Source organism: Macrosteles quadrilineatus, unplaced genomic scaffold (genome assembly GCF_028750875.1).
Source record: "Macrosteles quadrilineatus isolate MER2022 unplaced genomic scaffold, UCM_ALF_1.0 Scaffold_1__1_contigs__length_201487025, whole genome shotgun sequence".
Lineage (NCBI taxonomy): Eukaryota > Metazoa > Arthropoda > Insecta > Hemiptera > Cicadellidae > Macrosteles > Macrosteles quadrilineatus.
In genome coordinates, this window is record NW_026542594.1 from 127,959,901 (window position 1) to 127,975,487 (window position 15,587).

Below are 15,587 nucleotides of genomic sequence, written 5' to 3' on the forward strand. Positions count from 1 at the left end.
ACCTCAGTAGGAATGTTTTTAGTGAATCCGGTACTTTTCACCCAAACAGTATCATAGAAACATTTAAGTAGTAATACACAATCAATTTATCCCACAGCCATTCCATGGAAAAGTAAACCCTGGAAGTGAAATTCAGAATTTTTTTTATACTCACAGTGTATATATTACTATAAAGAGAAAGGTCTAAAATAACAAGTTCAATATAGTTTTTTTATAAATTTTGTGTTTTTCTGGTTTTATAAACGCTTAATGTTTCATGTTCCTGCAAGCCTCTCTAAATGTGAAATTAAGGTTAAGTTTTAAAAAAAAATAAGAAGAAGAATATCATAATCACCTGTTTGCTATAATTTGGAGGGAAAACCTTGTTAACCCTTCTTTTCAGTGACTTAGTTGTTTTGCTTGAAGTTTTTAGTTATAAAGGTGGAATTTAACTACTTTTTAAAGACTTCCTAGATGTCCCGTCCGTAACAAAAAAGGTAAGAAAGTTTTTATAAAAGAATATAACTATATCATACTTATGTTTAAACCAAGAATCCTGTGTTTAAAATGTATTTGGAATCTAACCTCAAAATATTATTTTTTTTGTAGTTGTATTTTGATTTATATTGCTTTTTGAAATTTGTCCCGTCCGTAACGCTTTTTCAGAAAGTCATTTGATAAAGCTCTCAAAGTATTTATCTTTATAATAAACTGATTTATTGCAACCAGTTCTGATAAATAGGCCTAGACCTACCTCTGACAGACAAAAACATATACATTTTTATATATTTCTTTATCAAATTATCAAATTTGTGTGAAAGATTGTTTATTAACAAATATTACTAAATTCACCTATGTTTAAACAATGAATCCTGTGTTTATTTAGAATATACTCAAAATCTAACCTCAAAATGCATAGTTTGCTTTGTATAGGCCTACTTTTTAAAAATTTGTATTGCATTTAGAAATTAGTCCCGTCCGTAACGCTTCTTTAGAACGTCATCTCGCAAAGGTTTCAAAGTATTTCTCTTTGCAATAAACTGATTTATTGCAACCAGTCTTGTTAAATAGGCCTAGACCTACCTCTAACAAACAAAAATACACAGGCTACATTTTATTATATTAAGTATGAACTTATCAAATTTATGTGTTTCTTTTAGATGGCTTCAAATGTGGAGAAAGAGGCTTTGGAGAGAGAAAAAGTCAGACTGCGTGTTCAAAAACACAGGAATAAATTTAAGCTTGATCAAGAAGCGTACACTAACTATTTGAAGAAAGATGCAGAGAGAAAGAAACAAGAAAGAGCTAAGCAGAAAAATGAGTTAATGACAGGTAGATCAACGAAGAGAGGTAAGATAGCAGTAGAATTAAAACGCTTAAAAGAAACTGAAAGAAAAAGAAAATATCGACAGAAAAAGAAGGAACAGAAGTCGAATAATAAAGAAGTTAACAATGTGCTAGGATCATTTTCTTCCGTTCAAAGCTTAGGAAAGGCATTTAGCCGTGTTAAAAAAGTTTTACCTAAAAGCCCATCAAAGAAACTTGCTGTAGTAAAGAAACTGGTCTATGCTACTACACAGTTACCTGAATCACAACGTAAAGCCTTATTTAATGAAGTGAGTAAAGTAAAAATCACTGCAGTTTCTAAGGAAACAGAGGAAAAAGTCCATGCTTTTTTTTGTCGAGATGACATTAGTAGGATGGCTCCTGGTAAGAGAGACTGTAAAACAGTAAAAAATAAATATTCAGGTAACAAAGAAAAAGTTCAAAAACGCCATATGGTAATGACAGTGAAAGAAGCCTACAGTCTGTTTACAGAAGAAAACCCTGCTATTTCTCTGAAAAAGAGTAAATTTTATGAACTCAGACCTAAACATGTGCTTTTAAGTACAGAAATGCCACACAATGTTTGTGTGTGTAAGCTGCATGCAAACTTTAATTTCATTACAGAAACATTGTCTAAGACTTTAACTCATTTTCCAACAACGGGCAAGGAGTTACTGATTCAGATTTGCTGTGACATAAAAAATGAGGAATGTATGACTGAAGGTTGTGAAAAATGCCAAAATAAAACTGTAGAAAGCTTATGTTTAAATGAATGTGACCTGACAAAGGAAGTTTCATGGAAGCAGTGGGGAGAAGTAAATAAACGTCCGATGTTAACCACTGTGAATGGTACGGTTGAAGAGGCAATAACAATGCTTCAAAATATGTTGCTTAAATTCAAGACTCACTGTTTTGTGAAAAATGTCCAAAGTCAATATTTTGAAGAAAAGAAGAACCGTTTGAGCAAAGGGGAAGCTGTGCTTCAAGTCGACTTTGCGGAAAATTATACCTGCGTCGCTCAAGACGAGATACAGAGCGCTCATTGGAGCAATACTCTTGTAACAATTTTTACCTGTGTAGCTTGGGTTCCTGATGGTAAGCAGTGCTATGCTATAGTCAGCAACGATTTAACTCATAACAAATTTTCAGTGTGGTGTTTTTTAAAAAAAATTATCAGTAATCTCAAGAGTGAGCATGGAGTAGAAGAAGTAACAATTTTTTCCGATGGGTGTGCTGGCCAATTTAAAAGCCGATATACTCTATCAAACCTAACATTTATTTATGAAGACTATGGAGTTACTGGAGAATGGGCATTCTTCGCCACTTCACATGGGAAGGGCGCAGTTGATGGAGTGGGCGGAACAGTGAAGAGGTTGGTCTGGGAGAAAGTAATAACCAGACGGGTTCCAAATGTGTCCTCAGCAGAAGAATTTTTCAACTGTTGCATAAATGTTTGTTCATGTGATATAAATATCATGTTCATTGATGGCCAAGAAATCAAGGAGTCTATGGAGATGCTAGAATCCCGGTGGTCATCAGTGCAGCCCATACCAGAGATACAGTCGAAGCACTACTTTCGGGCTTCTTCATGTAATGGTCGAAGCATTGTATCTGGGAGAACTGTGAATTCAGAGTTAAGTCTATCTCAACTATGGAAGGATGATGAAGAGGAGTCTCAAAACCAGTCCAACAGCGAACTCGATGAATTAGAAGACACCTCTCCTCAATCAAGTACGGCACAGCATAAGCGGGTTAGGTACTCGGAAGTATATTCAGACTCTGAGAATGAGGATCAGTTTCTTTTGGCTAAACGTGTGCCTAAGAGTGAGGTGAAGGCAAACCAATTTATTTTAATTGAACATCAGGGAAAAAAGGGAAGAAAGCAGAAATATGTCGGAATCACTCAAAGCGGGGTTGACGAAGATGACAATGTCGAGGTCATATATATGAATACTGTTTGTGGGGAAAAAAGTGAACAATTATTCAAGATAGAACACTCAAAATCCTATATTGTTTCATTTGCAGAAGTATGTGGAGTATTGAAGTCACCAGAAATAACAGATACAGGAAACAGAACATTTTATAAATTTGAAAAGCCAATCGAGTTGTAATTTGAATGAACAGACTATTTAAGTTTGAAATAATATTTTAATTGGCACACAGAGACATTTAGTTGAGCTCAAATACTGTAAAGTATTGTTAATTTTACTTTGATGATTAAAAATATTAATTATTGTACCTTTTTAATGTGTATTTTATCAATTATCCTAGGTGTCCTGTCCGTAACGTCCCGTCCGTAACATGTACCTTGTGTTAATTTATATATTTTCCCTTATTATAAAGATGCCAAAGTTTAAACCTACAGTATTACTTTGTAGATAAAGGTAAAAGTGTATCATTCACATATTTTATCAAATTTAATTTCAGTAGGTTTCACAGGAAATTTAACGTGAAGTTCATGTACTTTATCCTATGTCTCTTTTTCGTCCCGTCCGTAACGGGCCTTTAATAGTTCTTCACAGGTTTAAAAAAATGTATGTGGCATACAGGTTACTATCAGTATTTAGTAGACACTACCTATTAGCATACAAGCACAGTTAGAGTTAAAAATATCTATATGGTTTCTTTATATTTAATAGTTAATCCTTCAGGATGTCCCGTCCGTAACAATGGAATGGCTGACCAACAACAACAAAAACATGCACTCTTCAAAAGCACAAGAATGCTTTTCACATGAGAAGATTATCACAGCGAATGGGCATTCAAACGCGAACAAACATTAGATGAACACGAATACTTTGAACTTCGGGTTGTCGAAACAAATGGGCATTTAAACGTTTTTAAACATTACACGAATACGAATATTTTTCAATTTAGACTGTGGAAACGAATGTTCATCTAAACGTGACAAACACTAAACCACAAGAATGCTTTTCAAATTAGAAGATTATCGCAGCTAATGGGCATTCAAACTAGGACAAACATTAGATGAACACGGATACTTTAAACTCGGGTTTGTCGAAACGAATGGGCATTTAAATGCGTACAAACACTAGGACGTGCCCTTGGGTTGATGGGCACGATGTCATTACCATATCGGTGACTCAGGCAGGAGAGGAGCGGCATTCCTCTGCTGTGATGCGTCACGACCAGGATCAGCTGTCAGCTCCCAGGATACAGCAGCCGATACATTCTCACACTTTGCTCATAATCGATTTATTAATTATTTGTTCGTTTTTTTGCATGTTTTTGCTTCCAAATATTTTAGGTTTGAGCATGCAGCATTTTAGGTAAATAACATTTGCTTCGACATTTCGACATTAAACTTGTGTATTTAAATACCCGTATTTTACTATTCCGTTACTGAAGTGCTTACATTCCTCTCTTACAAGTACATCTACTCGGGTTTGCTAAATTAAAAACACAATTATATCTGTATTAATTTTTGTATAATTCTTTAGTCAAGTATGACAAACCTAAAACTTGCTTGTGTTGACAACCCATTGACCATTCCATCATCAACATATCTACTCTTGTTTTCGTAATTCGTGTTGTTTCTTTTTGAAGAAGCAATGTTACTTTGTCAATTGGACAATTCTGGCCGATCTTCGTCGTAGTATTTCCCATTTTATCACATTGTGATTTTGACAATTAAAAATAAATAGGTTTGGTAATATTAATCTATACGATAAAATAAATAAACCCCACGGTAATTGTTTTTGTCCTGATATAAGGACACACCATTCAAATTCAAATTCTTTATTAAGCATGTAGACATAGTTACAATGCATATGCCAAGTCAAAATTACAAAATGGCAACCAAATAAAACAATCCCTCTAAAAACTAATTATACATTTTCAAACTTATAAGTTAAAAAGGCATTTACTGAGTAATACATTTTTTCAATTAACAAACATTTCAACCTCCTCCTGAATACTGTACTACATAATCTTGAACGGATCTTAAACTTGGTGGGAGATTGTTGAAAAGAACTATTGCTGAATATTTTAAATGATGCTGAAAAAATGTGGTGGAGTGTGGCGGGATATTCATAATGCAACTGGGCTTACTTCTTGTTCCATAAGTGTGAGATGGAAGAAATTGACGAAAAAGATGGTAGTTTTTATGCAAAAATGATAAAGTTTCAAAAATATAAATCGATGGGAAGGTTAAAAGTTTGTTGGACGAGAAAAGTTTGGTACACGAGGTTCTGGATGAAACCTGAAAAATTAATCTTATAGTCTTCTTCTGAAGCCCAAACACTAATTTGGATCTGGTGCTCTCAGAGGCCCAAATTGAAACCCCATAGGATATTAGCTAGCAAAAGTTAAATACTGCATTCACTCTTTGCTTACGTCTAAATAGGCGTTGATTTCGCATGTCTGGGGCCTAATAGCCTATCATTACAGTACCGACCGGCGACCACACGCATATGACTCATAACGCATAACGCATGAGTTACGCATGATGAACACGACACATGTTGGGTTCGGCAAACTTGCAAAACCCAACGGAAATTGCTCACCTTAAGTTGGCCCTCCCTTTATGACTATTAGCACAAAATACTCTTTATTCTGCGCTAGTGTTGTTTCTAATTGCGGAAGCATGTCCCAGATAGGATGTTTATTTACTGTGGGAAAGTTTGAGATACTGTTTACATTTGCAATTACGTACCCGGTTGTAATAGGGACGGTATTGACGTTGTGTGGTATTCAAGTTCATATTTTTGGGATTTAATTTAGTTTATTTTAGTCATAAAAAGTAGAAAGCTATGATTAACCAGAGTTTACTTATAATGCATTTTCATTTATTTTACCTCTATTTTTTTATTTTTTAGATAATAATATTATTTTATTGTCAATATTATCTTGTGAGTTAAGGAAATGGATCAAAAGGTGGCGTGCACAACGGGATCCGATCGAGGTGTTTCAGTCATCGATGTATAATAACTCCCGTTTCAGTAGCCAAACTCAAATTTCTTAGAAAAACAGTATCACTTCGTCCCACTCGCTTTTACAGATGATTAAATAAGCTAATGGAGTAACATTTCGGCCCGACGAAAAATTGACAAGGGTTGAGGAACGCAGTTCAGGTAGTAAGAGGTACACGACCTGTATACTTTGCAACCACCCCCTCTGGTGGAATGTCGCCCAACCGTCACCCCTTGCATCCTCTGACCTCACATGACGGAGAATCGGTGGAATCTTACCTAACCTAACCTAACCTAACCTAACCTAACCTGTCAAATATTTTGTTGGGACGAAGTGTTACTAGTGGGCAGGTAGAGAGTTGGACCGTAGACCGTATTCCACATCTGAGGGTTTCGGGCCGAAATGTTACTGGGCCGAAGTGTTACTTGGGCCGAAGTGTTACGACACAGATAAACCCACTGGAACTGATATGGGAATTAAATGGCCCTTTTTTTAGTCAAAAGGCACAAATAAAGAGTTAAAAACTCGGGCGGCTAAGTGACTTCTGTAAACCTATATATCCTAACGCTAAATTAGGCATTGCAGTTTTCATAGGGGCGGGTGTCAAAGTTGTCTAATAAGTGCTTGGCCTATCCGACCTACTTGGTAAACGTTGTTACACAGTTGCTAGGAGATTAGCGATGGTAGGCAAACGTTTTCGAAAGTTACTCGCATTTTTCGATAAGCGAATTATTTCTTAAATGTAAAATCCATTCGACTTATGCTAAGTCTCTGTAAAGTATCAACATGCGTCATCCGAGGTTTTGAAACTTTGTTAACGTTCGTCAGAGTTCATTGCACACAGACTTCTCAGAACTAGTAATATCAGTCAATTTGTCATACCGGAATACGTAGCAGCATGCCGCGGAAATGAAGAACTCGTCATACTACAAGTAATCAACTTGAGTTACAACATGTTTACAAAAGTTGGAGTCAGAGCTAGGCCGGGATTTGCCGCTTGATTGGACGCGACTAGTCTTGACAAGACTTCTATCCTGTAGGTGCGGGTTCAAACCCCGCAAATCACTGGTTTTTATTTACGCTGTATTACCTCGACCCGATTGCTCAAAGCCCGCTGCTCAATCTAGAAGACATAAAAATGTCTCACGAGCATTTGCTCTCTATTGAAAAATCCTTCACTCAAACCCACGCTGTAATTTTACCCGCTAATTTGACTACTTGATGTTGGCAGTATGGGTAAAGTATGTTGAGCAGTAACTTTGAGTGTTTTGCTGTCCACGCACGTACCACCAGGACTGGCGGCAGTGGCAGTGGCCGGGTGCCTGGCATTGTATTGTTGACTGTTGGCATCGTGCCGTTCACTCCTACACCTACAACCTGTGCCTCCCTGTACCTCTCTCTCCCTCTCTCTCTCTCTCTCTCTCTCTCTTTCTTTAACCTACAAGCTGTCGAGTTATGACTCATTACTCAGTTGTACTTCCTGCCATCATATTGCCTGGGTTGTAGTGTTTTGAAAACACAGCCGTCTTGTATTAGAAGTAGTGGACGTTTTATACTGATGTAGTTTATTTTGCACTGCAAAAAGGAGGCGTATCTTGGAATAATGGTTTAAGAGTCCTTGGAGCCTAGACGTTATGACTCAAAAAATAATACAAAAGTAAAAGAAAATGTCTAATCCCACAGTGTACTAGATATTTAACAATAAATTGGTGTTTAAATATATTGAGATGGTTAATAACTTTTCAGCAGCTGTTTGAAATTAACAAAATTAAAACTGTTCTTATGGCGGGCAAATCCAAATGGCCGTTAACCTCCGTGGACTCCCTTGGAAAACAATTTAAAAACTACACAAAAATTCTAATCTCACATTGCACTAGATATTTAAATTACAATCACTATGGTTTTAAAATATATATATATATTTTTGGATAATAAATAACCCTTCAACAGCTGTTTGAAATATTCCAATATGGCCGCTAGCCTCCAAGAACAATCATTCATGTTATTAAAATACTTTTTTGTGATTCGTTGGTGATAGATTTGATGATTCAACGATTCAACCATTCATCATACACGTTATTTTTGCAGCAATGAATGAATTTGATTTGATTTGTAACGTTTAACTAAGAATATGATGTAAGCAAAATTACAGTATCTACAAATGCATCTTCATTGGTGTTTTTTTTTTCATAGGATTTTTTAACCTTCTGTTGTACAATACAAAATATTTATTTTTACAAATATTTAACATGAGCTGAGAATGGGTACCGTAAAGATTTTTTTTTTATTTGCCTTTGGATCATCTTAATGCCTGTTGATATGGTTTGATACAATATGAGTGGCACGTTGGACATCAAGCGTTGGGTTTTTGAACACTAATTTACACGAACACCACTATTTATATCATAGCATTGACTATATATACCTGTCAATGATCATAGTCACTGTTTGGTATGCGTTTCAGCACCGTCAATATAGAAGTGGTTAACAGTATTTTCTTTTATTTTAAATACATTGTTCAATTAATTATAATGTAGCAACTGTCGATATCAACTCTACTAAAAGCTATAAAGAATTAATTTAATTACACCTAGCAAAATTTATGAAACAAATACTATAAAAGTTATATCTTTCAATTTGAAATGCCCGACCGTTCTTCTAAGATTGCTACTGGGAATTAATGGAGCATGTTAGATAGTTATGTAGAAGGGACTGGCCGAACATTACAATTACCAGTAGGTCTGAGTGAAGAAGTGTGGACTAATGAATGAGGCTGAGATTGCAAATTACAACTGTTTCATTGTGTAGCCTGGGTCGTGGGACCGGGCCTGTTCTACATCCTCACTCACTTCTCATACTTGCCATTCCATAGGCGTAGAATCAGTTCAAAATACAATAGCTTCTTCGTTAAGTTTTGTCTTATTTCAAAGTAAAAATAAAAATCTTCATTCCACTTCTCCTGTATGATAAGATGTTTAGTAAATGATTTCAAGCATTATATTTGTTCGGCATAGGAGAAGAACTTAGCACCGTGTATAGAGAAATATATCTCTTGCACGTTTTTGAGAACTGCAATTAATCGGTGATAAATTTTTAATTATTGTTAAGGGCCAATTTTTTTACTACGTTGCTAAATAAATTCTATGATAGTGGGGAAAACAATAAATTTATACTATAAGTTTATTCCTCATGAGAGAATTGATTAAATATTGATAAACCTTTTTTTAGTTTACTAAATAGAAACAACATTAAATCTATTTTCCCCATGGCATTCCATAACCAAAGTATTCCATAAATTAGCAGCTATTTATATTTTCGTTGCTTGTACTGTACATACAATTCGATGTTGAATTGATTTAATCCAATAAGTAATCCCTTGAGAAACTCTGGAACCAAGGAACAGCTGGCACTTGTAGTATCTTTGGTTTGATAAGACAACCAGAATAGAGTTATCACCCTCATTGAAGGACAGGCTGTATTAGGTGATAAGAATGCTTATCAATAGGGAATGGTGCGGGAGTCGAGAAGTGGTTGGGGGGGGGAGGGGGGTGTTTGGTATGTCAGTTACTAGGACTTGTTCCAATGGGAAACATGAAATACTCTCAAGATGAATTTCTGGCTCAGGTTCCAGAAGCCTTTAAAAACGTGAGTCAGAGTCTCTTTGGTGCTTATCGATTAGCTTTCTTGTTGATATTATGCATTTTTTTTATATTTATGTGCTGATTTGATAGCATTTATTTCTAAGAGTATCTTTTATTTTGGGTGATTTAATATAGGCTGCTTCTATTAATTTGTTACCTACTTAATTTCTCACTCAGAGTACACATGAAATGATTATGTTTGAATTTGTTTATTAAAACATATAACTATAATATAAGGATCAGTTTACAATAAAATAATGTAGGCCCTAGTCCATGATCAATTGCTATGATCACTCCAAAAATTGAACTAAATCTTAATTAGCACATCATAATTGCTCTATGTGCCAATTAGAATAGATTTTGAATATTTTTTAAGGATTTTATTCTGTTTCAACCAAAAAATGTAGCGAAGTATGATAGTTGTGAAAAGATTTTTTAAAGGTTCTAGCGAATATCCACAGACAGTGTTTAGATATTGCTTAAACTTTTTGTTAGCACTTGACAAACCATGGCCACAATATGTTGTAATCAGTCTGCTGATAAAAGGTAATCAGACGTTTTACTTAAAAATTATCAAGTACTACTGTTCTTCATTATTAGGGAATTTACGTGTACTGGTAAATATGTTTTTTCCTAATCCTCATGGTTGGACCTATTCGTTTTGGGGTATCTAGAAGCCAAACTGTCCCATAAGACTACACTCCATTCACAAAATTTAGGCGGTTTTAGGGGAAGAAATCTATCCCCTCCACGTTTTGATCCTACCATTAAAACATAGCTCAACAGTTGAGATTTGTAAAAACGTCAATCCGATGCAACATACATGAAGCAGAAAAAAGTTGTGGGGGAACTTCCCCTCAAACCGCCTAAATTTTTTGAACGGACTAAAACCAAATGCAACAACTATTAAAATTAGTTTGCGAACCAGTCCTCGGCGGGGCCTCTTCTGTAAAAGGGGCAGGAGGGCAAGATATCTTAGGTTTGTTCGGGGTGCAAGAAAGAGAAAATTCCTTCACATGGAGAGGGAGAGGGGAGGCGCAAATATTTCTCTAGCCCATAGTGTATCATATGCAAACCACGGGCCTGGCCTTCCTACTCTGTGATCCCAAAATGACACTTTTTTACTTAAACTTAAAAAAATCTAGATTTGTTTATCATTCAAATCCCTTTGAAAACTAACAGTTTAGTTACTGTTCAGTAATATCAAAAATTGTACGCATAATTTTTGGCTTCCATGCAGCAATAAGTCAATTGCTGTAAATAGCTTGTTTATAGATATAGCTTTTGTAAAAATGTACTTTTGATAGTATAACCAAAATTCCTTCTAGTGGTTATCTAACATAGTTTGCAGGTTGGCTGAGACAGAAGTATTTTTATCCATCCTTGGCCTTCTCATCTGACTATGTACAATAAACCAAAAAAATGTTTAAAAAAATGTTAGAGAACCATTTTATTGTTTGTTGAATAACAATTTGGTTTTTTCAGATCGACACAAACGGAGATGGCTACATTGATTTGTCAGAACTCAAAAACGCCCTCGACCAATGCGGCTTCAAGATGCCCGGGTGGAAAGTCAGGAGGATGATAGAAGATTACGATGACCAAAAGAAAACACAGCACAAGGGAAGACTCACCTTCGACGAGTTTGAAAAGGTACTCCTCACATTTTGTTTCATTTATCTTTCTCTTGATGAAATATTAAAATTCAAAGAATCCTTTTTATTTTAATTACAAGTCCTTGTGTTAATTTTCCTGTTGGTTTCTTATATTAAGGACAAGGGGAAAACATCTTTACAAATACGTTTGTTATATTTTTAAAGTGAAAATTTGTACGTGTTGTTTTGTGTGAGAGTATGACTGACGATAAGATGCTAAAAACTGTTATTTCTTAAGGCAGTTTGGGGTAAAATTTGTCTTGTGCAAAATAAATTATAAACGAAAAATTCCCCTGGAATATAAAGTTGTATCATAGTTACTAATGTATATTACATATTTATTGCAATAAAAACTATATTTTTATCACAATTTTTAGGTAGTTGAAATTTCCCTAAACTATATTTTTATTCAAGATGTAGAAACTTTTTAAAAATATATATATATATATTACAAGGAAAAAGAAAGAGTATAAAAAGTTTGCCCATGTTGATCAAATTTATTATGAATTAATGCTGTTTTATAATTTATTGATAATGTGTTTAAATTAAGTCAACAAGATAACATTTTCCATTGAGTTTCAACTATTTATAACTGTAAAAATACCTTTGTAAATGCAGATCCAGTTAGTAAAATTGATGAAACGGCAAGTTTCCTGTGTCTAATCAATTATTTTTAATGAGATTACTTTTAAAGAAAATCAACGAGACTTCAAGTTTCCTCTTGGTAATTATTTGTTATAATATATTATCTTTGAGAAAAACTTATTTGATTTTATGTTCCCCAGTCTATAGTTTATTATTTGTTATAACATTGATTTTAAGAGAGGTGACTTTATATAAATTTTGTTGGTTTGGTTATTAAACTGGACACAAGTGTGAGTTACAGTGTAAGTAAACTCAAACTCTTGTTTCATCACTTTCCACGTACTGTCAACAGCTAATGGAAACACTTTTTCACCATTAGTGCTGACTGATAATGACATTTATGGAACTGTTAACTTGATTACTGACAAGTTTATAGTCATACTGACACTTTCTTTTGTAACTATTTACAATATAATATTATAAATGTGAAAGTTTGTGTGTTTCTTTGTTTGTTTGAATTCACACATTATCTACTGGTCGGATTGGTCTGAAATTTGGCATTACGATAGTTTATATTCCCGATTAACTTATAAGTCGTTTAAATCCTTTTGGGCCCCAATGACTCTGGAATTTCCCATGTTTATCTTATGAGTATTCATATTTAAAAGAAATTAAATAATTTTGACAATTGTTTCAACTTGGTCAAGTTGGTTCTGATATTCAATATCATTAAAAAGTACCAACAGGGTGCAGCAGTATTATTTTTTTGCATTTATGACAACAGACAATTTCAACTAGCAGCAACAAAAAGCTGTAATATACAATGAGAACTGTACCTGTATTAGAAGAGCCAATACAGCTAAAAGAACTATACTTTGAGAAGCTTAAGAGTCACTGCATTTTCAGTTTCAAGATTTTATGTTGTAAGATTTTCTAGTCGGAGACTAAACAAATGGTTTTTATTTATTTTTTAATTGTAAATCGCTGTAGAATTTTTTATCGTAACATGATTTTTTTTAACTGATGCAATGAATAATGATAATATCTTATTTTTATGATCGTTGCAGAAGCCACTACGGATAATTATTGTAATTATTGTTATACTCTGTTTGTTTCTTATGCTGTATAATATTTATGGTTATACCATCTCAGGGGAAGCCGCGGGTAGAAGCTAGTTTACAATGTTTCTTTATGCAATGTTTGTAAAATACTTCTACATATCTTTCTACTATATATAATGATTTAACTCATAAGGTATTTTTGCAATGACTTTCTCAAAATTAAAATAATTAATGACAAAAGCACAATTTTAAATTAGAGTGGTCATACGATCAGGATGCTTATTTACAAGAATCTGCTCATGTTAGCGTTAAGTTATTACATTTTATGTATAATCTTTCATGTAGGTCTAAAGATTTTATAACATGTAATTATCTGTTTATTTTAAAGATGCCTTCTTAATGCATTTTTACCTCACCTTTAGATCATATGTCATTACATCTTTATTCATTTTTACATCAATGATCAGTATTGTGGTTGGTTTCATTTGCAGATGAAGCGATACAGGCAATCATATTAAATCAATTGTAATATCAGGTGCTTAAAATGTTTATTTATGTTTATTTAAGACGCGATGTTAGGACTTGTAAGTCCTCTCTACCACTTAACTTCTAAAATATAAATAAATAAAAACTTATTCACTTATATAAGTAACTTAAAATAATCTAAAGTGCTACATTAATTAAGTAAACATGAAGAAATTAAATTTAGTAATCCTAAAAATCCCATTCACACAAGCCGCCAACAACCCCTCACACCAGCGCCAGAGACTCACTCAAGCCTGCTGCTCAATATAATAGATTTTTTAATCTCTTTAATATAGATTTAATCTCTTTAATATAATAGTTTTAATAATTAACTGTATGAGGTTTTTGTAGAATAACTTTTCAAGCTCTCTGGTAAATCAACCAATCCATACCAGCACAGCTCCAATAAAAGCAGTAAGCTGTAACTGACAGTGCTGCGACCTAAGAGTTGAGTTTACAACCACACTTGAGCTTTGTGTTTACCAGTGCTGAGTGGACTAAGACATTGGCTCTGGCTATAGATCAAGGGTTCAATCCCATCATTTAGTGTTCAACTCCTTTCTGTGGCAGAGCTCGGTTGTAATGCACTTGTTTGATTTTTTGCAATTTGCTTCTTGTATTTAGCTACGTTTTGACTATCCTTATTGAGTTTGTTAACCTTAAACTTTTTTAAGAATAATTTGGATTTCTGAGCACATAAAAAAGAAGAACACAATAAAAATAGTCATAGTTAAATTACTAAAATATCCCTGGAGTTTAAATGGTTGAAACTGTGCCCTATTATTTGTCAGACCGCTTAAGGATAAAAACAATGTGTAGAAACTAAATATGTTATGTATTCACAATGATGTGCCAATTTATGTCTACCTATTGGTATAATCAACAATAGTTAAACACCCGCACTCTACAATCTTGTTTTACACTCATTATTGCATATATTTTCAAGCGATAAACATTTTTTTCTAAACAATTAGAGGGGAATGTTGCTAATTAGTACCACCTGTCAAACAATTTTGTTAGTCGTGTATTAAATTAGGTACAACCTGTTCCCTTATCAATCGATTTTCAAACATCCATCCACATTCTGACATTTGTGTTTTGAATTAAATGTATATCTTAATAAATGGTTTTGTGATTTTGTTTTATTTTACATCTTTTAATTGTGCAGAAAGCAGTATCCCACTTGATGATTGTATGAGTTTCCATTAATGATCAGAACCAAAGATATTTTTTTAAAATAAATTCCTAAGTAGGTGATCTGTTCTAAAGTGTGATTTAAGGTTAGGTTATTATCAATGACAAGTCATATAATGTTGTATGTTTTGTCCACAGTTGTGTTTGGAACTGAAAGCCAATGAGGTGGGAAGCACGTTCAAACAAGTTGTCTCCAAGAAAGAGAACTTGGAAACTCTTGGAGGAATGTCTGATGCTTCCAGTGAAGGTTGGCTATCAACTGATTGTTGTATTTTCTACTACAGTATTGATGTTTATTGCAGATTTCTGGTGCAGGTGTTGGACTTAAACAGTTCCAATAATGCAAATGTGAAAATCACTAGTCAAGTCAATCACTATTGCCTTGTTCATATTAAATGAAAGTTTCAATACATTTACTTATTGAAGAGCACATTAAAGCACTTATTTGCATTGAATTTAACAATTGTATACATTTTTGTGATGGACACCATTGCTTTATTTATATTTTTGGTGAAGCCATCAATTTGATAGAAGTTTTAATTAAAATCAGCTGTCAGAAAACCTTTCATGTTATATTTTAATAGCATTGGAGAGTATAAATTTAAGCAGAATATAGTTTCACTGAACACTGATAGAATGTGCTACTGTCAACCTTTTCCAACTCTGTCCTCATGATGAAAATGTCACTC

General features: G+C 34.0%; 1 protein-coding gene across 2 annotated transcripts in view; it reads left to right on the forward strand.

Annotated features, from left to right (window-relative positions):
- The window catches only part of LOC128984605 (plastin-2-like), a 58,172-nt gene that overhangs the window by 18,261 nt on the left and 24,324 nt on the right, over positions 1-15,587 (forward strand). The window contains exons 1-3 of one of the 2 annotated variants that reach the window (XM_054403950.1): positions 9,796-9,882; positions 11,364-11,531; positions 15,037-15,145. In XM_054403950.1, the coding sequence (XP_054259925.1) occupies positions 9,820-9,882; positions 11,364-11,531; positions 15,037-15,145 (340 nt within the window). In that variant the 5' untranslated portion in view covers positions 9,796-9,819. Of the gene's footprint in view, positions 1-9,795; positions 9,883-11,363; positions 11,532-15,036; positions 15,146-15,587 lie in introns of those variants that run through there. The other variant, XM_054403944.1, reaches the window with a different exon arrangement.